The sequence below is a fragment of the Brienomyrus brachyistius genome, chromosome 1, assembly GCF_023856365.1.
Source record: "Brienomyrus brachyistius isolate T26 chromosome 1, BBRACH_0.4, whole genome shotgun sequence".
NCBI lineage: Eukaryota > Metazoa > Chordata > Actinopteri > Osteoglossiformes > Mormyridae > Brienomyrus > Brienomyrus brachyistius.
In genome coordinates this window covers 39224884-39250772 of record NC_064533.1, presented here as the reverse complement: position 1 = coordinate 39250772, position 25889 = coordinate 39224884, and the positions used below count along the sequence as shown (strand labels likewise).

Below are 25889 nucleotides of genomic sequence, written 5' to 3'. Positions count from 1 at the left end.
CAGAGACAGCCGATTCCCAAAACAGAGGTGATTTGTCCATTGTGTGTCTACCTACCATTTTGATCATTTATCCCTTTTTTTCTGCTCATTTTTTGGTTTCTTTCGGTAAATCACAGAATGTTGGCTTTTAAGGGGTTCCAGTGGTGCTGTTTGTTTTGGGAGGTTTCGTCTCGCTTGGGTTTTCTGCTATGCCTCACCTCCCCTCTAGCCACAGATTTATTATAATGAAGACCTTTCCACATCCATTTGGGAATCTTCTATTAATCCAAGGGCATTATGGGAATGTGGTTAGGAGGTTACGTTCATTGTTACACTAAATCCTCTGTTAACATCATCAGAGAGGATTAGGCTTTACCCAAAAAAAATCTGAAAATTTACCATCCATGGCAAAATAAAAAATTTGATTCCTTATGGCATGATTGCAAAGGGATTCAACTAGAACCACGTGTGATTATTATCATGTAAACCAAACCACAGCAGGGCATTAGGCTAACTCAAAAACCATTTGAACAGTGTGCAGGGCTAGTAAAGCTGTAAGTCCTTGAAACATCCATCCATTTTCCAAACCGCTTATCCTATTGGGTCGCGGTGGGTCTGGAGCAATGGGCACGAGGCAGGGAACAACCCAGGATGAGGAGCCAGCCCATCACAGGGCACACTCACACACCATTCACTCACACATGCATTCCTATGGGCAATTTAGCAACTCCAATTAGCCTCAGCATGTTTTTGGACTGTGGGGGGAAACCGGAGTACCCGGAGGAAACCCCACGACGACATGCAAACTCCGCACACATGTAACCCAGGCGGAGACTCGAACCCGGGTCCCAGAGGTGTGAAACAACAGTGCTAACCACTGCACCACCATGCCGCCCTGTCCTTGAAACATATTTGTTAAAAATAACTTTTATTCATCTCTAATGTACAAACTTCCTAACCTTTGTCCTATGTTAGCTTTCTGTTCCTATCTCTTATGTTAAATGGGTCGGTGCCGACCCGTGTCTTAAATCAGCCATAAAATACCCTTAAAACAATTATCTATCATGCAATTTGTTTCTTACCTCTTGCTTACCTTGTTAAGCTTCCTTATCTATGAAAAGATTGGTTTTAGTATTTTTGGTTTGGCTTCCTGGACCTTTCTTTTGACAGCATACCTCTTTTTCAATAAAAAAATAATGGTAAAATAAACCTGAAGAGAATTATATAAATAAACTGAACTGGTCTTATCTTGTCTTACATGTCTGGGCATGCCTAATGAAAAACATTTTTTCTTTTATTTATTTTGTTTAAATAGAGGTTCCTGGTGCAGTACACAAATGTATGTGGTGCTTTTATGCATTTTAAACTTAAAAAGGGGGTCGGTACCGACCCCAACACCAGAGCTGTTATAATGTTGACCAGAGCATTTATAATTTAGTGATTTTTTTGTTTGTTTGTTTAAATAGAGGCACCTGACAAAGTCAAAAACTCTTGATGCAGTACACAAATTTATGTGGTGTTTTTATGCATTTTAAACTTACAAACGGGTCGGTGCCGACCCTAACAACATAGGAAGGCAAACAGAAAAGGGTAACATTACTAGTGATTATGCATAGTATATTTTTTTATTCTTACTGAATTGTACAGTCGTGGTCAAAAGTTTTGAGAATGAAACAAGTATCGGTTTTCATAAAGTTTGTTGCTTCAGTGTTTGTCGATCTTTTGCCAGATGTTCCTATGGTAAACTGAAGTATAATTATAAGCATTTCATAAGTGTCAAAGGTCTTTATTGACAATTACATTAAGTTTATTCAAAGAGTCAATATTTGCAGTGTTGGCCCTTCTTTTTCAAGACCTCTGTACTTCACCCTGGTATGCAGTCAATCAACTTTTGGTAAAAATCCTGACTGATGCCAACCATTTATTGCATAATCACTGCTTAGAGTTTGTCAGAATTTTTGCGTTTTTGTTTGTCCACCCGCCTCTTTAGGATTGACCGCAATTTCTCAATGGGATTAAGGTCTGGGGAGTTTCCTGGCCATGGACCTAAAAATATCAATGATTTATTCACCGAGCCAGTAGAATATCACCCTTGCTTTATAGCACAGTGCTCCATAATGCTGGAAAAGGTATCGTTCGTCATCAAACTGTTTTTGGATGGTTGTGAGAAGTTGCTCTCGGAGGATGTTTTGGTACCATTTTTTATTCATGGCTGTGTTCTTATGTAAAATTATGAGAGAGCCCACTCCCTTGGCTGAGAAGCAACCCCACACATGAATTGTCTCAGAATGCTTCACTGTTGGCATGACATAGGACTGATGGTAGCGCTCACCTTTTCTTTTTTCCGAAACCCCCAAACAATCGGAAAGGCGGTTCATCAGAGAAAATGACTTTACCCCAGTCCTCAGCAGTCCAATCCCTGTATTTTTTGCAAATATCAGTCTGTCCCTGCTGTTGGTCTTGGAGAGAAGTAGCTTCTTTGCTGTCCTTCTTGACACCAGGCCATTCTCCAAAAGTCTTCCCCTCACTGTGTGCGCAGATGCACTCACACCTGCCTGCTGCCATTCCTGAGCAAGCTCTGCACTGGTGGGGCACTGATCCCACAGCTGAATCAACTTTAGGAGACGGTTTTGGCGCTTGCTGGACATTCTTGGGTGCCTTGAAAACTTCTTCACAACAGTTGAACTTCTCTCTCTTTGAAGGTCTTGATGATCCGATGAATGGTTGATTTAAGTGCAATCATACTAGCAGCAATATCCTTGCATGTGAAGCCCTGCACCTGTTTCCTTGCAGGTAACCATGGTTAACAGAGAAAGAACAATAATTTCAAGCACCACCCTCCTTTTAAAGCATCCAGTCTGCTATTCTAACTCAATCAGCATGACAGAGTGATATCCAGCCTTGTCCTCATAAACACTCTCACTTGTGTTGAGATTAAGTTAATTTTCATAGCAAAGAGGGACTTTGCAATTAATTGAAATTCATCTGATCGCTCTTCATAACATTCTGGAGTATATGCAAACTGCCATCATAAAAACTGAGGCAGCAACTTTGTGGAAATCAATATTTTTGTCATTCTCAAACCTTTTGGTCACGGCTGTATGGCATGAAACAGTGCAGCATTTTTCATGACACGCAATTAGTAATGTGATTTGACATGCAGCCTCTAAAACATATTTTTCTTCTTCAAAAACATCACTACTAACTAGAATTTGTTCATAACATATATCTGCTCTCCAATGAACACAATCTATCATGTCAGATCATACTGCTTTGGTGTACTGCCTCTTTAAGAATAAAACATTGCTGTAATGTTTCAGCTTGCGGTGTCAAATCATGGTCTGAATCTGTAACTGAGTCAAAAACCACATTAAATGAGTTTAAAGAAATACAGAAGCATGCAAAGAGACCATTTGTGATATCTGAATAGACATATTGATGCTAAAGAGGCAGATACTTGATTAGCAAAGGGGACATGCAGAGAGAGGGTGATCACACAGTGAAGAGGCAGCTTTCAAGTCTCCACAGCCTTGCTCCTGCCCTACAGTCAGACAGGAGCTTCCAGTGCATCTTGGTCAACATGAAACGGCTTTTCATGCCAGTTAGAAATGACTACCAGCCTGAGGCCGCACAAGGCACGCAGCTCAGTGACTAATTAGACAGCCCAGTCACTTAGTATAATTGATGGGTTATATTAGTTTTCTCATTTCCTTACTCGGATCACTTTAGGGACGTAGGGAGAGAAAACAACATGTTGATTTGTCAATGGACTGCAGAGGATTTCTTAAAAAAAAGTCTCGCTCCAGGAAACAGCTGATCAAAGCTGCAGCTGGTAGCAAACTGCAGCTTGTGAGGATCAACTCCGAGTCTTCTAGAATTCACCATCACTTGCTACCTCAGTTCTCAGTCAACAGTGCTGCTAGATGTAACAAAGGAGAAGGGTGAGAGACAAGGGTTTTCTTTCATTATGGACAATACAGTGACATTGTATGAAAAATTCATTGTATGAACTTCATTGCTAGCTCAATGGGTCAACTAGTTTCATATCTTAATCTGGGGATTCACGTAGAAAGCAGAATAAGGTACGTGTGCATTATTCCTACATCTGTGAACAGCTTAGGGTCAAAAAACTTTACTGAGCTTCAAAGATGTGGATGTTTGCCAGGTACATGTCTCATGTAGTGCTGCACAATAAATGAAAATGGCAGGAGTGCGATATAACAGCAGGGCTTCAGAAAGAATTTCCATCATGTTTTTTCAACCAATCAATCCATCCTTCTCCTAAAGCACTTATCCTGGTCAGGGTCACGGTCAAGTCTGGAGCCTTATTTCCATTTTAATCCATAAATTTTGTATGGTTGGAACTATTGACAAAAACATTCTCAGAGTTTAAAGTTTAAAGACCAAATACAGTAAAACCTCGGATTGTGAGCATAATTCATTCTGGAAACGTGTTCGTAATCCAAAGCACTAGTATATCAATTAGAAATAATGGAAACTCAGATGATTCGTTCCACAACCCAACAATATTCATATAAAAATGATTAATACAAAATATAAAGTAAAAATGCATAAAACAAATTAATCTGCACTTTACCTTTGAAAATAAACGTGGATGGTATGAGGGAGACGAGAGCGAGGAGAAGAGGAGGGTTATTTTGTAGGACGACTTTCACTATAAGTAACGGAATCATTGCTATGTGTTGGCTCACTGGAATCTTTTTATTTTTGTGCTACTTTAACAAGGAACCGGTCCAATGACAGCCGTTTTTTCCTCCTTTTCGATTTCGCGGAAATGTTGACATTGCATTGTTGTTAAACAGATTTATCACTCGCACTGCAATGCCCTTATTTGGGTGGTACTTTTCTACTAAATTTTGACTATACGAGTGAGGCACGCCAACTATTGCCAAGCATGTAAGACGATTACCCATAATCCCGCAGCGAGAATGAGAGAAGCACCATCGGCTCAGTTGTGATCACATGACGCTCGGTAGGCAAAGCGTATACGTAATACTCATATTGCAAGACCTCGCTCGTTTATCAAGTTAAAATTTATTTTAAAATTTTGCTCATCTTGCAAAACACCGGCAAACCAAGTTACTCACAATCCGAAGTTTTACTGTACCTGAATTCCTGGTATCTTCACAGCTACGCATTAACACAAATTGCACTAGAGAAACCAAAAAATCATGGGAGTTTTGAAATATGGACGCACCAAACTGAATACATTATAATATATCTGAATCTCATATATTTGTGAAAGATACATTTATCAAAACATTGTAGGATTACACAACATCTCACATGTCCGACAAACCAGTAACTGTACAAAATTAAAACGCAAAGTTTAAGAATGAATTAATAAAAATAAAAACATGACCATATTACACTTGTCAGTCTGTTTCATAACAAAATGATGCACAAAATCAGCTCTCGTTTGTTGGTATGGGATTTTCGGTGGCACGATGATTAGCACTGTTGCCTCACTCCACAGGGAACAGGGTTTGAGTCTCTGGCTGTATATCTGTGGAGTTTTCATGATCTTCCCATGCTGTCATGGGGATTTCTCCAGGGTCTCTCTTTTTTCAAAAAGTATGCTAAGGTGAACTGCAGTGTGTGTGTGTGTGTGTGTGTGTAAATGGCCCTGCAGTCGGTTGGCAGCCCATCCTGGGTTATTCCCTGCCTCGTGCTCTTTGTTTCTGGGATATGCTCTGGGCCCCCATGACCCTGCAGGTATGGAAAATGGATGGATGAGCATTCATATCAGGTCTTGTCATCTACAGTATTTTTACTAGAATCCAAGGATATACCTGAATTAAGGAGCTCTGCAAAATATCTAGCTTTCACACACAGTGGCATCCCCAAAACAGACATAATATCACAGAAATTATTTTTACGGCCAAGATATGTTTACGGTTGGCTCATTTTTAGTTAATAAGGACCAACAAACTTTGCAGACCATAAATAAATCCTTCACTTTGATAAGCATTTGAATGTCAAAGTCTTTCTGAAACATCATTCTAGATGTTTTTTTTTTTTTACTTATTCGCTGAGCTCTCTGAGTTCCTCTCTTCTTCCGTCTCAGACAAATGGATCACTAGAGGTTACTCCAAGAGCCGCTGAAATGTGTCAGTCTCTCAAGCTTCATGAAAGAGTAACTTAAAAAAAATTGTACACTGTGGGACCTATTTATTAAAGTGGACCTTTTTTTAGCTCCCTTTGTATTTTTGAAAGAATGAGTAAGAAACCCCAGTATGGTAAGTGAGCATACATTAAATGGGTGCACTGACTGACCGCAGCTACCACTATTCTGCTGCCACTGGGAAAAATCTGAACGGTTCATTCTCTACAACATGCTGGAGGCCACGTCACTATTGCTGAAGAGAATGTCTGTCAAGCGTGAAAAGGCCACAACACAGTCCTGCGTGTTTTGCCAGTGGTTTTATAATAGACCTTTTCTCTAAAATGTTTTAAATTAGAGTAATGTATGCACTGCATTTCAGCTATTCAGGATAAGTACCTTTCCCAAGGGTACAACAGGCATTCCGTTAAATGTATTTTTTTCAAGGCTTTGTTAAAACGTTTGTTACAATACATTCATGTATCAAGCAAGACAGCATGACAAGCAAAAATGTCAAGTTATTTGGATATTGTAATTCTTTTATTCATCTGCTTTAAATGGTCTGCAGAACTCTGAATGCTATTTCCCTTTCATTTTCATACCTGGCTTTGAGCTGAACATGCAACATTCATAGAGATGTATAAAGACATTATTATGTTCATTTTCTACTCTACATGTTATGAGGGTTTAATGAAGAGAGTACAAATGGTAATGGCAATGATGATGATGAGAGTAATCCAGAGATTCACCCTCGAATTCAGGTGCTCAGTAGGGATCATTAGAAGGTAACGGCAGCAATTAAGGCTTTATACAGTGTCAACACTCTCAGAAATGTATGTACTTAGAGAACATCATATTTAACCCTTTAACACTGATTGAGTGAAAATGGCTTGCTGATTAGCACCTACATCAAAGAGGTACTAAGGGTCTTAGAATAGGGAGACAACCACTGTGGGCCAATTAGACTGTGTTTATAAGTTCATGTGGCTGGCCAGCCTAGTTAGCTAGTTCAGATACAGAAATGTAGCATTTAGAGAAGCTACACCTCTTTCTCTTCAACTGCGCAATGGGTCTTGAGCTGCTCTTATTCATAACTTTCTGTGGTCGTAAGTGGGCCCAAAGGAAGAGTTTTCAGAGCACTCCTCAGACAGTAAAACAACCACATACTGTGTTGAAACAATCAGACACGAAAAGGCTTGTCACCAGGGATCAGTTCACAGGAGTAATTAGTGATGCCTCCTTCCGGAGAGTGCTTTGCAGTTTGTGCAAGAAAAGTCTTTGTCAACTCTCAGTGACGGTCATTACCTCATCCTTAGAGGACAGCAACCTCAGGTATTCTCACATTGGTATACAAGAGAAATGACCTGTCACTATACAGTATGTTTTAGAATGGTTGCTGAACACAAGAAAGCCATTGGGGAGGCAATAAGGTTGGTAGAAGATCTTGTTCTGCAAAAGGTCAGGGCTAGATACAAAATTACTGTTACTAGAACTATGTGGGATAAAGGATGAGTGACTTGCATGTTAAAGGTGTACAGGGGTAGGACCACATGCCTGTGAGTAATTTCACTAACACACCAGTTTGTACCAAATAGTGATGTGTGAAGAACTATTGACAGCATATAATATCCAAGCACAGAGAAAAAAAAACTGTATTCAAGAACTGGAGATTTGACAGTTGTTTGCTGGAAACGGACCCCCCTGTCAACACTGTTATTTTCATATCCAAAAATGCATACATTGATCTTCAAGTTTGCTCTGCACATGAGTACATGTAAGCACATTACATGTGTAAGTGGTGTCAAACCTCACCTGATTACCTAGATGTTTTGTATAAGTGCCAATGAAGTTTAAGGATCTTGCTATGATACCAAACCTATAAGGCATGAATATCATTAGTAGGTGATGCTTATAATATTCAAAGTTTGGACAGACAACTGTTACTGATTGAAAGGATGCAGTGACATTGTTTGTTTTATTCAGTCGGAAGTCTTTGATTTTGAGGTGAAACACCTCACCAAACATCACAATACAGTAGAAGAAAACCCATGTCAGCAGCCAAGAGTAAAGTACCTTGAGGCAGGGAGCCTTGCAATGTGACTATGTGACTATTAGTGATCTGCTGAATAAGGCAAAAGCCTGATTTGCTAGACACTGGTGTGAAATGTTATAAGGTCAGACAGGTACAGGCATTGTAGACTGGCTGAGGTAGTGAAACAAATTAATCTCCAGGAGCAACTGCGACCCTCCCCAGATATACAGAGTGCAATTCAATGGCCCATGGCTAAGTATTCAGAAAAGTTTGATACTATAAGTAAAAATCTACCAACATGGAAAGGTCAAAACTGCCCAAACCTTTTGATGTCCTTGCAAAAGCACTGAAACTCTGTCTACCAGAATTATGGATTATTGTTGAACTTTTGGAAGGGATGTTCCTAGATTTCAATGTATGATTGCATAAATCTCTGCAAATGCCAAAGGTGAACCAATGAAGATGTTTTTATCGCTGTCAAGTGTTTAGGCCAGGGTTTACCAGCCTTTTTTAGTCTCGGACACTTTCCTCTAAGCAGACTATAATGGAAATGAGGACGTCTTTGTAATTACAGATCTCCCAATCCAGTCTCAGAAGTAGGAAATGCTGCATGAAACATCCTTCTCTTATGGAGCTGTGGAGTGTTTACATTCTAACCTGAAAAGCAGTTTTCTTTTTTAGACAGAGGTCACTGGTGGCTTTTGTATATACATGGATTATACAAAACTGAGAACACTCGTTATGGATGTTTCAATACGACGTTACTTAAAAAGTGTCTCAAGCTGCCCATCATCAGAAAAGACTAAACATCTAATTTATATGGTGTCCCCATGCCACAAACAGATTGTTCACATTACTGATGCTGTACTTCTCTGTGTGAGATCTCACTTCCTATGAAAGCATTTCATTATTAATTTATAAAGAACAAAATCACAAACAGAATGTCCCTAAACAGTTAATTTCTTGCTCTAAAAACAAACACCCCAGATGTGAAATCCTTTACAGTCATTCATACATCTTTTTAGGAATAACCAGTGAGAGATTGAGGGAGAATCTGAAGGCGACTTTCCACTTTCAAAACACATCTTTCATTCACCTCTCTTCCTTCTGCCGCATCGCCGCTCATCTGCCTGCGCCTCCTCATTCACTAATCACATGGGGACCGATGTCAGCTGTCAGTTCAGTTCAGCTGAGATAATGGGGCTGTTCTCATCTAGCCCCAGTGGAAAGCAGTGGATGGGTGTGGCCTTGCCTCGGGCCCCGTTTACCTTGTTTCCAGAGGATTCATTTTCTGACAAGGACTTCAGTTCAGAGCTGGCACACGGCACAATTGCAGCAATGATCACAGGACTCCAGTGGTTCCATGCTCTGCATGACACCCCTCCGTCACTGATGGTAAGACCATCTCACCAGCTGGGAATCTGAGAGCCAGAGGCAGAGTGAAAGCAGGGCCAATGACAGCTACCCAAACGCACTGTGCAGAAACACGCATCAGTAACAGTTAATATGAGTGATCAGAGTGCCTAGCTCAACATTGCTAACATAGCGAGACAGTGCTGTTTAATTTAATTTAATGGTAATAATCCTCCATGGAAGCATCATTTACTTATTTAAGACAGTGATTTCTTATTTGTGGGATAACAGTGTTACTGATTAGTAGCTGCAGGAATGGTAATTTTAAAAATGTTAAATTGCTGTATATCACATTCAGTCAATGGCCTCAAATTTCTAGAGCCCATATCTTGGTGGAAACCAAAAATAGGCTCCTGATCTCTTAAGAAATATTGCCATCTATCTTTGAAAGGTGTTCACATTTAGCTCACTAAACCTATAGCTGTACCGGTGTCTCCATATGTCATGTAATGTTACCCTTTAATACCCCATAGCAAGATTCCAGCTTATCTATAATTCATCAGGAGATGGTTCATTGTGTTTCTGAGGATGTGTAGTGAAGCTTCTACAGCAACATAGACTGCATTTACCATGCTTGAATTAAAGGACCCAGCTGATACCAGAATTTTCTGAATCATCCCAAAGATCTACCTCAGCTTGCAAGCTGCCTTCTCACCAGATCTTACTGTTACATTACTATAAGAACAGGTTTTTTATTTTGCTTAATAATTTAAAATAAAAATGTCTAACTATTAATGCCTGTAGTGGATCTATTTCATTGTATTGAATTTAGATTTAACTGAAATGAAATTAAGTGTCATCATTTGTATGAGAACAGGTATATTGGAATGTGTCAGTTTTCACTTCTCTTACATTGCTGTCCATTTTGAAACATACACATATATAAAGGTCAGAGCAAAGCTTGAGGTCAGAGCACAGGGTCAGTCATTCATCTAATGTGCTCAGAGCATTTTTTTTTGTTATTTAATATAAACTCCATCCCTCTTCAGAAATGCTTTCACGCCCCCTGCTGGTGTAATCTAACATTTTACTAAGGTGGTGAGATGAACATGCCGAAAGGTTGCAATTGTATGAAAATGTTTCATAAGAGGCCCTTTCCTCTATCAAGCAAAAAAAAAAAAAATTACCTTGAAGTTGTATCTTCAAATAATTCTCCAGAATGTTGAGATGCGCATTATGGGCAAATCAGTTTCTCAGTTAAAAAATATTTGGATGTAATTCTGTAAATCTTTTCCTATGTAAGTGTTAGAAACCGACTTCAGCCCATGGTATCATTAGCATCAGTTTATTTCTTAATACTTGCGTTTTAAACTCTGAAAATATAATCTGTTGCCTGTTCTGAAATTAGCTTGATCGTTTGATTATTTTACATTAGAGCACATCATTGAAGGTGTTCTGTGAAATCTTTCATAAAAATGATTATGCTTCACCTTGTGGGACCTAATAAAGGAAAGACTAATATCCATGGATCAGGAGCTCCGGTCTGTATTACAGAGCGTTTCTGGCCCAGCCGTCAAATGAAACTTTAACTTGCAATGACAAGCTACTTTCTTCTCAAATTGGCTTCCCTTGTAGTGATATAATAGCATGCAAATTGCTCAAAGGCCATAAAACTGGGGAACACATCGCCTACATGCGAAATTCATAAATGCTACAACCTGTCATCTAATGGCAGCCCAGCAATACCAGATATTACAGATGATGTGATGGCTGCCTTAGTTACCCTGTAAGTTTGAAAATGACTCATTTATTGCTAATTTTAAAATAATAGTGATGAGGAACAAGAGTAATAAGCAAGACTTACAAGTTCCCCCAATCATGATAAAGCGTACTTTCCATAGTGTCAAAAAGCTCACTATTAAAGATGGCCTTTGATTTGCTGATTGTCTTAGAAAATCAGTTTCCAAAGTTATTAACATTGTCTCGTTCTATCAGAAGGGAACCACTGAAGGGTAGAATTATTGGCAACCTTCCACTGCTGCAAGGTGTGACTCCCAGCTGAGAACGATCTGCCCAGTTCTTCAAGCTCATGAGAATGGATACGTTGCCTATCAGCAAGCTCTACACACATAGAACTGATTTTTAATGCTCTAGATACCTTAACTCCGTCAAAGTTTGCCACACATTAAGTCTGGGTTTCTTAAAGCTACAGCTGTGATCATACTGTCACGTTCAAAAGTCAGAAGGGCAACCCACATACATGATTGTTCTGTGCTTCCGAGAATTTTATTCATACAACAGTAGGCTTATTAAAAGCAAACAATATACCAGTAAGAAATAACTAAACAGTCCTAATTCTGGATCCATACTTTAATCTTCAACAATGTGGGGAATGATGATCTTGCCAATTCATTTCAGGAACCCCCAAGCGCATTATTCACAGAGTTGGCTCCTGTCAGCTACTCGTTGTCGGAATATGACTTCATCCCCTATCTGCCACCAAGCATTTTGGAAGAGTGTGCATCTTTATGTAGAATTTATGATTACATTATAAAGATCTGGGCCATTATCCAACACATCACAATGGTAAATAAGTAGGGTAAGTAGAAGATGCTTTCAGCATTGCCTTTGGTATATGTATGTCATTTCATGTATTTCGAACTTCAGTAATATGTAATTGTAATATAAAAGTTTTGTATGACAAATTTTACTTACACAGCATAACACCTAAAGATCTTTGCACATTCCAAACCGCTTGTCTTACTGGGTCGGGGGGGGGTCCGGAGCCTATCCCGGAAGCAATGGGCACGAGGCAGGGAACAACCCAGGATGGGGGGCCAGCCCATCGCAGGGCACACTTACATACCATTCACTCACACATGCATACCTACGGGCAAATTAGCAACTCCAATTAGCCTCAGCATGTTTTTGGACTGTGGGGGGAAACCGGATTACCCAGAGGAAACCCCACGACGACATGGGGAGAACATGCAAACTCCGCACACATGTGACCCAGGCAGAGACTCAAACCCGGATCTCAGAGGTGTGAGGCAACAATGCTAACCACTGCACCACCATGCCGCCCCCTAAATATGCTCGTATTTGTGAAAAAAATTATATATATATTTTAGAAAATCTCTATTTGTTCACCTGTATTACTCATTTAATGAACTATTTCATGTTTCATAAAGCTTCTATTAGCTTTACTTCACAAACTGCTTCACAAGTAAGACCTTACGTGTCATTGAAGCTTTCCAGTTTTTTTTTCTTCTTTAATATCAGTCTTGAATTGACTTTTGTCATGGGATCAATAGTTTTGTTTAGGTTTTGCTGACATTTAAAACCAAATGAGAATGGAGGAGCAAATCTATATCAGCCAGTTTATAAATTCCCATTTATTTTTCTGTATCGTGATAATCAAGAGGTAAAAAGTATTAAACCATGGTATTGAACAAGCCTTTTCTTAATTATAAGCTGTTTTGTTCACTTTGTTTCTATGCTCTTGGGCTTATCACCAATGGAAACATGTTAATTTAACAACTATACACTTGTATAAAATGCAGGAAGCTCAGTCTGAGATTACCAATTATCTTAATCCCTGAGAAACTAATTAAAGTTCCTTTCCAAAGTTGTATAATATTTAATTTACATATTTTTAATTTCCAAAATATATCAATGACAGGTTAGGCCAGTAACAAAACTTGGAACTTCCAAGATGTAAGGATTATGTATGCACAGCAGATGGCAAAGTAGTTAACGTGCAATATTAGCAACAAATAAAGTGTCAAATTTGCATCTATGAATGCCCATTACTGTCACATCTTTAATTGCAAGCGGCAAGGATTTCAGTTCTACAAAATCAGCTGTGTTTTATTATGAACAAACCGAACACTTACATGGTCACCTGAATCCATGACTGCCCCAAACCCTGCATTTTATGAGGTATATAGTTTTAATAACAGAAAAATGACGGTAGGGTGATCATTGCTGAAATTGTGGCACACAACAAATGGTTACCAGCTCTGAAGTCCTTGTCTAAAACCTTAGTAGACTTTAGACTGCTTATAAAAGCCACTCTTTTTCATATAAAGCTACCTTCTGCTAAACAGACTTGTTTTTAGAAAGGATTATATATGTTTTTTCTTGCCTGACTTCTCTTCATCAAATATTGAAAAACAAGCATGTTTGAGGTGTGAGGATTCAAGCAACATCGGGCTGTTAAATTTAAATGACTCGCATGCTTTAATTCACTGTGGCACACAGCAGATTCCGATACCTTTTCCTGCAAATTCCACTCAATTCTTGCCAAGCTCTGGCTTTGAAACCCCTGCTGGCATGTGACCAATGAATTAATGGCTAATGGCAAACAGACAAATATCCTCGGTCATCTCATTTTGAGGGCAGGACAGATGTCTTTCTGTCACTTTGAACATAATTGCTTCTGTTTGCCCTTGATCCACCGAGCCAGGACTGCCATTTAAAGAAAATGTACACCTTTTTTGCATATATTTATCAATAATTGGAACAGGTATCTCATTTCATTAGCAGCACAACATAATCCTTTAAAACCAAAAGAAAGATTTTCCCCCCTTGCTTCCACCTCTCAGCACCTGAGAACTTATTGAATTTCTCTGCACGTTGAGACCTTTCTGTTGCACTGCAGTCTTCTTCCACGCCCTGTAATCAAACCAGCCGCAATGCATATATATGCAGCTTTCTATATTGGGGTTTTGATGGAACGAAAAAGCGATGTGGTCTTGTGGTCCTTGTCATTTCCATAAATAACCACTAGATGGTAGTAAAGAATGTTTATTGTGCACGTTCATATAAGTATAGCAATTGAAATATTTTCTGTGTTGTCTAGAAACCTAGCATTAACAGATATAGAGATAATTGAGACTAATTGTATTTTAAGCAGTAAATACATTTAGATTTCACAGCTGTCTGCCAACTGCTTCCATAATCTTTAAAGACACTAAAATGGCTGTAATTACAGATAGAACAGCAACGCCTAATAATTGCAGACTTAGCTTGATGGCTACTATAGATTTTTATTTCCCAGTCATCAGGGTCGATGTTGCTGCTCTTTAATAGGGATTTCAGGCTCTGAAAACTCTTGCAGGTCCACGTGTACAAAGGTTTGCGTAGAATTTGATTGTCCAGCTTAATTGGTCCAAACTGCGAATTGTCTCTTTTACTTGACCTACGAACGAGGTGTGAAATACAGTGTTTTTAACATAGGATACGATTTCTGAAATTAAATGGTTACCTTTGTTGCATTGAAAAGTCAAATATATCTTGTAAATTGGATTTAGATTAGGAACCCCGTTGTATATTAAAGATGGACAATTCTGGGCGTCCTGGGCTAATTTGATTTGTGGGAACTTTAAACACTTAACATCTTACATTAGAATTTCAAGAGTAAGTCAGTCATTAACGGAAAGATAACGCCAAAGTCTGTGAAACAGCAGCCTTGTTAAAAGGGTTCGCCTCTTCCCCAGTGGATGAAGTTCCAATGGAAAGATATACCACTTGATGGCGCTGTGGTCGCACGACACGAGTATCCGGGCAGTTTTCCTGCGACACACCAATATCAATCGAGGCGATTTAAGGGTACAGTCACTTAGCAATGTCACCCTTCTGTGGCAGTAAATGGATTTTGAGTGATTTATTGTACCAGTTAGTTTTGGTGTCTGTCCACTGAAAAGATTTATCACAGTAGCTAGTATTTCAGAGAGAAAAAAATAAAGAGGAACACATTTAGCACAGCAGCAGCCTTTATACCACAGTGACTGCAAAAATAGCATCATATTCAACACTCTTCAGCCTATGTGCCATTTGTTGTACAAAATGTCTGTTTAATACATACAGCAGAATCATGACAAAGCCTTGATTTCAAGCGGAGCTCGGTGCACTGTGCTTAAGATTCAGTTTTCGGCCTTGGAGAAGGACACCCGGTAGCCACAGAGGAATTGCTGATGACACCACCAGCAATACACAGGGCACGTGCAGAGAGAGTAAATACCGGCCCATTATGATGGCTGAGTGCAGCGGGAAGGGGGGGGGGGGGGGGGGGGCATAACTCAAAGGCTTCATGCTGACTGCCAAATCCTTTGTGTCCTGTAGGAAGCCTCATGTAAAAAGCATCGTACCACATGAATGCTCTCTACAAACTAGCTCTACACATGATACATTTCATCGCATGTGTGTGCGCGTGTGTGTGTGTGTGTGTGTGTGTTTGTGTCTGTGTAGAACCTGATAGAACCTGTTCTTTTTAATGTTGTTAGGACCATTTTTCAGGTCCCCGCAAAGATCTGTAAATGCAATCAAAAAAGCAAAAATACCAAAAGTCTCGTATTTGGATTGGTTACTGATGGTTAAGGTTAGGGCTGGGTAGGGGTTAAGGGCGTCGTGATTGGGATTAGGGTTTTTCCCACAGAAATGAATGGATGGTCCCCATTTATATAGGAAGACCAACTGTGTATGTGCGTTATAATTAGTAAAGGCAGCAGAGATGTACAGCAGTAAGTCATGTGATCTCACAGCTCCAGTTCGATCCTCCACCCCCACTTTTGACAGCGTTCACATGTTATCTGTGTGTCTGCCTGGGTGTCCTCTCACAGTCCAAAAACAGGGTTAGGGTGAAACACTGTTTCCAAACTGCTCATAGTATGCGACTGTGTGTCTAAATATGTGCCCAGATGAACTGGTATCCCATATAGTGGCATAATTAACGATTCCATTAGCTGAAGAAGACCTCTACTACATTCCCTTAAGATACGAAGCCTTCAGTTAATGTTATTAATGAAGTTTCATAGTCTGATGGTCACTGTTTAACCGAATTATGATTATATGCATATATTTTTTGCTGCTTACACCCTGCTTATCAAATACTCATCAAATTCAGACAGCAGTCCTCATCTAAATGTGTTAGTAAAAGGTTAGGAGTAAAACCTAATAAGTTAGACTTTAAGGAACAGTTTTTACATAATTCAAATTAATTTGTCACACTAAAACAGATTAGAAATTTATTACATTAAAATATGTTATAAATTTGTCATAAATTAAGAAACTTAGAAATATATCTCGAATACATTTAAATACATTTGAATACATTTATACATCTACAGTACATACATTTAAATATTCACAGAACAAATGCAGCATGCGTAAGGCCATCCTCTTCAACACAAGCTTAAACTTATTACATATATAGTTGCAATAACAATTTTCTGAATATACACTCATTTCAGTATTAAATGGGGGTGGTTATAGGTTACCTGTTCTTCTTAGAAATATACTTCTGTTCAATGAGTCTGTTTCTGCTTAATTTTAACAACAGAAAGTTCTGAAAGCCGCTGATTTGACACGCAAACCCCCCTCCTCAATTTGGCATGAGTGGGTAACTTTAAAAAGAGGTTGCAACTTCACACAGCATGTTGATATACTCGCTGTCCTGACACGACACACTGGGCTGACGTGCTGTGTCCTGTGTAGGCTGGTAGGACAGAGGGGGCACTGTGTCTGTCCTGGTGAAGGCTTGCCGGAAGCCTCTCACCCTCGTCATGTGACTGCTGTAGCCAGGGTCCTTCCGGGAAGTGGCATTTGTTTGAGGAAGCCTGCAGGCAGCCGCCAGGGCTGAGGGTGATGTATTTCCCCTCCCATAGGAGACTGGTGTGTTAGCAGGGATTACACAGTAATTGCCCGGCCAATCTGCTGCAAGGGCGTCAGGAGACTGAATCGAACCTGAAACAGAGCGTAGGCATCATTATAAACAAAGAGAACCGCTACAAAGAGAGTGTAAACAAGACCTGCGTCACCAATCCAATTCAGATTTCCGACAGCTGCTGTTAGAAAATACATCGGATGGGAAAATGGGGAAAAGTATGGCTAGGATAGGCTCAGTGAGTTAACATGCTGTGCCTGCAATAGGAAGGTTGTTGGGTCAAATCCCAGGGTCGGCAAAGTGGTTTCACCGTTGGGCCCTTGAGTAAGGCCCCTAACCACAATTGCTCCAGGGACGTCCTGACCCCCTTTTCACAAAAAAAAGCATGTTGCTCTGGATACAAGCATCTGCTAGATAAATAAAAAACAATTGTTTCTTTCACCATTGCCCATTGCCAAAATCAGATAAACTTACAGGTAGCGTGAGCATTCAAATGTAAGGTTTTCCTGCACCCATCTCCGCTGATGTCAGAATCACTGTCATTGAAGTCACTATCCCCCTTGCCACTGTCCTTCACGCTGAGCTGATCACTGTATTCAGCGGCACTGTAAAGACAATTAAATACATCAGCATTAATTTCTCAAAGCACACATTGATATCTCAGACCCTTGAGGCAGTGGTGGCGCCAGTCCACATTAATACAAGTAATTTATGTTCTCATAATTCTTACCTTAGTTGCAAAGTATTTTTATCATTTGGTGGAGAAGAAGAGGATTCCAAATGATTCAAACTGAAGCCTGGTTCTTCTGGACAGGAAACGCTGCGCTTGACAAAAACTTCAGGCTCGCTATGCATGTTTGAATAACTTGAATGAACTGACAGGAGGGGATTGTTTGAAAAAAGATTCTTATTTCCGTAATTACTGTCTCCATTTCTCTGGTTCTTTAAGTAGGAAAATCCAACAATCATAATTGCCATCATTAACAGGACACAGCCCCCAGCGAGTATGATAATAAATACAAGCGAAACATCCAAGTCCAAATATTCTATATCGGTGGGTTGTGATACAAACACAATCTGATCTTCAGAAGGCTGCATGTCCGTCACTAGGAAGCGGATGGGGGTAGTGATTGAGAGGGGTGATCTCCCATTGTCGGTCACCAAAATTTTGATTTCCACCATGTCTCCAATCATGAAAGTCAGACCATACTTGAGGACTATGTCTCCAGTATCCTTGTTGATAGAGAAGAGTTCCAGGTCATCTTCCACAATCTTGAAGGTGAGCTTCCCATTGGCACCCTCATCTACATCTCGTGCCTTCACTCTAAGGACAGAGTAACCTGCAGGTGCATTGTAAGGTATGGCTACCTCTGCAGAGTTATTATATAAATATGGATAAGTAATATATGGGGAATTGTCATTTTGGTCTACTACCTCCACCCTAATTAAGGTTGTACTCGACAGTTGAGGGGTACCACTGTCGATGGCTATGACCTCTGCTTCAATTTGCTTCAGTGTTTCGTAATCAAAAGACCTCATAGCAAACAAAGAGCCTGAAACAGGGTGTACAGACAGATAGGAAGACAATGGAGCTCCTCCAGCAATTTTTCTCTCTAGCAGTTTGTATGTCACTTTGCCATTATGTCCTACATCCCAATCACGGGCTATCACAGTAGAAATATATGAGCCAGGGACATTGTTTTCCATAACTGAGACTTCATAGACTGACTTGCTAAAAAGTGGTGGGTTATCGTTTTCATCACTCACCCTGATGCTGAACAGTTTTATCGTTTTGAAGGGTGGGGATCCAAAGTCTTGGGCAACTACCGTCAGGTTGTACTCTGGAATTCTCTCCCTGTCTAAGGTGGTCATTGTGACAATCATGAAAGTGTCTCCATATGCCTTCTGCAGCCTGAAATGTTCGTGCCCTTGCAGACTGCTGGTAACACGTCCATTTGAGCCAGAATCTCTGTCCAAAGTACTGATGAGAGCCACAAAACTGTCTTTAGCGGCTGCCTCGGTAATGTAAATAACTCCCTCACTAACTGAAGTGATTGGTTTGATGCTTATTTCAGGTGCATTATCATTAACATCAAGAATTTCTACTGTGACTTTACAGGTAGATGGCACTGAGTTCATGCCTAGGTCCCTAGCTTGAATTTTAAATTCATATGACTTTTTTGTTTCATAATCAACTGAAGCTTTTAAGGTCACAGCACCAGAATGTGAGTCTATTTGGAAAACTCGTTTTGCATCTGTGGAGGGGTCATCAGTAAATCCATAAACCACCTCACCATTAGCACCATCATCGGGGTCAAAAGCATGCACTTTCAGCAGAAGGAACCCCACAGGTGCATCTTCAGCCAGATCAACCTTTAATAAACTCTTCTCAAATGATGGACTGTTGTCATTATAATCCAGCACATTGATATATACATTCATTGACCCTGACTTAGCAGGATTTCCCCCATCTATAGCTGTTAGTTGAATTGTATATGAATCCTCCTTTTCCCTGTCCAATTCTTCAAGCAGAACAAGCTCAGCAAATTTAAGTCCATCCTCACCTCTTTGTACGTCTATACCGAAGTGGCTGTTAAAGGAAATCTGATAAGTCTGAATGTAGTTCTGGCCCACGTCTTGGTCTACAGCGACGTCCAATGGTATCCGTGTTCCCACCGCTGTGTTCTCAGAAACCTCGATGTACCTCTCGTTGCTGGAAAACTGTGGCGAGTTGTCATTTATATCCATTACCTCGATCTCAATGTGAACTAGCTGAAACTTTTCATTGGTGAAAACGACAACATCAAAAGAGATGAGGCACCGAGGTGAGAGGGGGCACAGTGCCTCACGGTCAATGCGCTCTCCGACAGTCAGAAGTCCATCCATCTCCCGCATCTGGATAACACATGAATTCGCCTCGTGCATGAAACGGAAACTTGTTTGGGAATTGTTTGATAGATTGATCTTCAAATCTTCCAACAAATTACCTATTTCCGTGCCGGGGTTATCCTCTTCATACGTCTGGTACTTGGTTGTTATACTTTGTGCAATTATCAGCAGACTAACAAAGACAATGCAGTGAAACCACACTCTCTTCCCCGAATAATTATTCATTTCTGCACTACAACAATATGAGATATAATAACTTCTGATGTCTAATCAGCAGAAACAGCTGCTCGTCACTGCCATGCAAACCTCTTAGAGCCCTTAAGGTAAGAGTCCTTCTTGGCTTTAAGACACCCTGTATGCAAATGCCTTAGTGCTCAGACCAATGGCCTTAAGCAGAAATAACAAATGGTCTTCTTTTGTTACAAATGGCACGTTCCTACAAATTGTTTTATAGTTCGCAGCAAATGTTTGCAATAGTTGGACAAGCGAAATAGTTTCAAATGCTACAACATTTTAATTCCATTCCAAACAAGTTAAACTGATAAAGTAAACATTGTTAGTTGCAAACGTAATATAGTTTTTTTGAAATAATCAATAAAGTGAACTATGAGACCATTATAGTTAGGCTACGTTTTGATGGATCAATCAGCAATTTACTACAATACCTTCTGGTACTATGGGGACAAACATGCTCTTCCAGCCATAATACTGCATGTTTGATGTCTTGAGGGTTTTAGAGTATGCAAATATATGATTTTAAAGAAGTCCGTTTGTTAATGATATGGGCTACTGCATTGACTATGGACAAAACAGACATGGAAGTAATGTGGATTGAGTATTCATTGAACATACTAAATATATAGAGAGTGTGAAGTAGATTGCCACTTCCTCAAAGACCTGGTAGCAACTTAATCTTTATTGACAATTTTTGTCAATTTTTGGGTTTATCGGTCCAAGGGAAAGTATTTCATATAATTAGCAGCTGAAACACTAAGAATGGAGATTAAGCTGATGTGATAAGGATCTGCTAGTGACAGTTTGGGAATCAGTGTTAAGAGATAACATCAAGATAAACATAAAGAGATTAATTTTTATAACTTTATATTTTACAAGTAGAGATTAAAAATACCCTATACAGTGATTTAAAAAATGAATTGTTCCTCAGACGTGATGTTCATCCAAATCCTTGTATATAAGAAATGCAAGCATGGACTTCCTGGTAACAAGAAAATTCAGCATGCAATCCCTCTAGACCAAATAAGAAAAATTCAGTTTCTGTTTCAAGCTTAGCTTGATGTCACTGATACTTGATCAAAGCATATTTTGTATAAGCCAAATGCCATTAGTCTAAATTCAGTTCAGTTTTATCATTCGACTATATATAATTATTAGGACAAAGAGGAGCAGTTTTTCTGTAAGGGATCACACAAGCGTGGCCAACTGTTCTGATCTCGTTTTATCAGACTTCCAGGGAATGTCCGTATGCTAAGGGGAAATGCAGTAAGCATTAAATGACTTAAAGCTAGGCGACGCTGGCCATTCCGATAAGCAGAGGAGCTCCTGTGTACTTGAATAAGGTATACGTGCAAAGCAAACCGATTTCAATGGAAATATGGTGCTGATAACAACTCACTTGACTTGTTTTCTGTCTTTTTCTCCATTGCTACAGTAATCAGAATCCTATATCAGCATCTTCATATACAGGGAATATGAGGGAGTATGTGTGAGTTTGTATGAACATATGTATATGTATGTATATGATATGTGCAAAATATGGAAGCCCTAATCGGTGTTGTTCATTTCACCCTTAGGGTCAGTCGCACCATGCTGAGCTGATGTTTAATTTATACCATTTGGATGGTCTGATAGCCAGAGATGGTTTAGCACCAGTCAGATGGTGGCCAGAGTTTAACAAATGGGCAAGTGTTCGCAGCAGATGGAGAGGTGACAGGGGGAGGGGTTGGCCCAGACTCCCTGTGCTATTAACACCTCCGGTGTTACGCCGAGAGGGGCCTGGAGTCTCTGCACACAGCTTCAGCTATGGAGTTTAGAGTATTCCCAGTGCACACATCACAAACCCTAATGGAATACAGATATCGGAATGCTTGTGCCCTCGCTGTCAGAAACAATATGGTCCTTTACATTTTACCAACAGCCAAGTGAGAGCTGTATAATAATAAGAGTTGATACACAGTGTGGTAGCATGCTGGCTGGAAACTGACGGATACATTATAAGCAATGTAGCTTTACCTGATACTACAGACTGAAGATCCCAGTGGAATGTCAAGCTCAATGGCAGTTGCCTGCTGGTTAAAGACCAGTGATATCTGAACAAAATTTTAAAGGAAATGCAAATGCTGTATTATATGCTCGTTTATTATCTGACATGTCATAGTATAAAAAAGGGTCAGACAAACCAAAATTCAACTAAGTATTATGCGTGCTTTATGAATAATTGATTTTGGTTGTTCCAAGCTTATTTAGCTTTGTTTACTGTAATAGTAATTTTGGGGTGGGAGGAGAGCTTGTAATGTAAAATATTCTTTGGAATATTAGATTATTTGTGTGGTCTTTTCTCTGCGTTTGTCAAGAAAAACTCGTAATGGGTTTGAACAGCAAAGACTAATTATCATAATTAAATGCAAGAGACATTTTGTAAATACCAAGTAATTCTGTATTTACATAAGAAAAAAACTCCTTAGGGATGCAAGAGAAAACTAAAATCCTTTGTAATTTGTTCTCAATGGATTTATCCCAGTCACAGTAAATGCAATATAATTGAATGTTGATGCATATGTACAGTTTCTTACAGAGGAGAAAGGAATTGAGAAGGACATCACAATGAATGTGATCATGTTACGCCTTTAGAAAACAGAAAGGGATAGGCTGAAAAAAGAAAAACCCTTTAGCATGCTGGAATACATAATACACCCCCCATGCCTCACCCCCCCCCCCCACCCACCACTGCCCATTTGCTCCTCAGAACAAGGCACCCCCCCACCACCCCCTTTCTTTTGTCTGTTTAGTCCGTTTTTGAATGAAGCAACTCCTCTAGGAGTAGGTTGACTCATTTTTGCTTCTCTGAGAATCTTAATGGTGAGCTGGCTTGGTCTAAAACCGCACATCGGAACATTCCTCATAAATGTCCACCATAACAGCGCCTTTCATGATTCAAGCTACATTTTTTCATATATGTGAACTATGTTATGTGTCTGATGATGCTGGTATTGACTGGATTGAAAGCAGGAAAAATGCCAGCTTCTCTTACATGGTGATAAACGCTTGGCTACATCTGTGCAAATGCACACGGCTGTGGTTCATGTTAAATTTGTCGGTTATTATGTTTATAATCAATAAACCATTTCTAGTGTTCTCATGATTTTCACTGAACTGCACTTGTGGATATGACAGAGTTTGTACAAGCTGTTGTGAGCATGATTAAACCTTCTAAACATCCAGTTTGTATTTTACATAAACCCAACATCTCATTTAAATGAATTTTTTGTGTTGAATAATACATGATTGCATCATGTAAGGGACTGCAAGAATCACATGACATTACTTCCAGCAATAGAATTACACTCCTGCCTTAATCAAGGGAGCGACACCTGCAGGATAAATCCAGTACTGCTTTCCTATTGATGTCATTTGGTGTCATTAGAATGTAGCTTCATCCTTTTTGAAATCAAGAAACTCTCCGTTCTGAACAAATATATTAAGTTGTTTTTTTATTTATTTTTAAGGCACAGGTCTCCTCCTCAACTGCCCCTGATCTCCAGCGAAAATGTTTCTTCTGGCATATCTTCTTATGTCCTGAAGTGTTAACGTTAGCAGCCTTTGGACTGAGGAAGTAGTTTGAACTATGGCTACTCTGGCCAGCATAATAGCCCCCACACACACGTACCCACACACGCGGTGAGGCTTTATAAGGCCCCAGCTAGCTAAAATGTGAATGTGAGCGCCGGCCCAGAACACCCCCAGAAGGTGAAAAATTTGACAAGGGTTAAGGGGAGTCTGGTTCCCTAAGTATCGTGCCATTTGGATGCAAGCTGAACAGGTTTTTGGTTTGACATAAAGAACCCAAACGTCTGGTAATCAGGCTCGTACATTTGGGTGTTCGGCATGTTTCACATAAACCATAAGCAATGCTTAAAAGCGCGTGGATCACCTCGTTTTCTCTATGGATAACTTCATTATACAAAAAGACATAAATTACTCAGCAGACATCTGTTGAATAAAAAAATGCTGCATGTAACACGCTGTTTTCGACAGTAATCACAAAATAATGACACTTGCAATGTCGATGGTTTTTATTATTACATGTATCTATTTTCAAAGAGATAAAAACAGAACATAAAGGTGAATGTAGATCAGACTTCACGCAGCAGGGGTGATTTGCTGTTTGGTTTCACCACTGAGGGTCTTGTCCATGTCACCACAAGATGGCAACAGCGATGCCGCCAGTGCAAGCGCTGGCAGCGGACAGGCTATAGTACCAGAAAACGTCGTTAACGTCTGAGTGATATTTCATTCGTGGCGACAGTGTGCTCCATTTTAAATCTCTCTTTTAAAATCGGCTTATTTTGAAAAAAAAAATGCCATTACTGGCCCCCGCTTCTCTGCTCATTATGGATGACAATTCATTTAGTACTAATTTAATTGCTTCAAGGGTCACTTTCTAACTAGATTAAATGACTTTACGCAAGATGAAAATGGATAGATTGGTATTTCTCTCTTGCTAAATTTTAACTCCGTAAGCCCTGTTGTAACCAAGCAATCATTCAAAAGATGTAAGGATTTAGGGGCCAAATATAATTAGAGCTAATTTTAACAGCAAAGGGTAAAAACAGATTACGACTGTGTAAATGTCAGTAAATGCAAATTAGAACATTGAATGAAAAGATTTGAATATATTATCAGATTCTTTTTAAAAATTCATCTGTTTGTGGCTGTTTAACCAGGTATTCTCTCTATTTAGTTCTCATTATTCCACATTCATTCTATTACTGAGAGATACTAGATTAACATGATGTGCATGTCACTGATATAGGCCTAGAACCGGGTGTTTAAAATAATGAGAGCATTGATAAAATTGATACTATTGTATTAATAAAATTGGTGGCAATTGGAATGAAAGGAAAATATGGTAGACTGTCTGAGTCCAGAGATAAGCAGGAATTAGCATCCCCAAGGCGGTATCTACCCCACTGTGGGTGTGTGTTTCCACAAGCTCCGGAGTCCGATAGAGATCAATCCAGCTGTATCCACAGTGTGACTGGCAAGGAGCGGCTCCATTGTCAGCTTCATAGCCTCAAAATACACCGTGATTGTACCGTCAAGAGGAGGTTAATCAGATCCCAATTCCGTAATGAAGTGCCGTTATTTCAAAGGGGGGACTTTAAAGGCAATAAACCCTAGAATTGAATCACATCTCAGTGCACTCAGGGAACAAGAGATGAAAGGGGGTCTTTGTGGACATCTTAAGAGTTTTTTCGTTCTCTTGGGTTTCTCGGCAAGGGCCTTCTGAGATACTTCAGTAATTAATTGTCTCAGTTTAAGAAATACTCACTTCATTTTTCTTGTAATCTTGCCCACTTCAACTTTTTTGGCATGAAGGGCTGTCAAGCCTAATTGATTTTTGAAGTAATTTTACATTCTGATCCAAGCAGCTGTTAAAGAAGATGAATTTGATTTAACCGGTTGCATTAAGGTTATTTTCAACCGTGTTCGAGACAGGGCGACTTCACTTGGACTGTCAAATTGATGTTTGATGAAGGGCATATAATTTCCTTGTGGGAAGACAATCAAATACATTGTGATAAGATAATGTTCCCCAATCCAATTGA

At 39.6% G+C, this 25889-nt stretch overlaps 1 protein-coding gene across 1 annotated transcript in view; it reads right to left on the bottom strand.

The window, feature by feature from the left end:
- Nucleotides 1–25617, bottom strand: part of LOC125751272 (protocadherin-8-like) — a 131131-nt gene extending 105514 nt beyond the window's left edge. The window contains exons 1-3 of the mRNA XM_049029929.1: nucleotides 25613–25617; nucleotides 18035–20215; nucleotides 17629–17759 (exon numbers count right to left, since the gene is read on the bottom strand). Of these exons, the coding sequence (XP_048885886.1) occupies nucleotides 17629–17759; nucleotides 18035–20215; nucleotides 25613–25617 (2317 nt within the window). The remainder of the gene's footprint in view (nucleotides 1–17628; nucleotides 17760–18034; nucleotides 20216–25612) is intronic.
- Nucleotides 25618–25889: the final 272 nt, after the last annotated feature.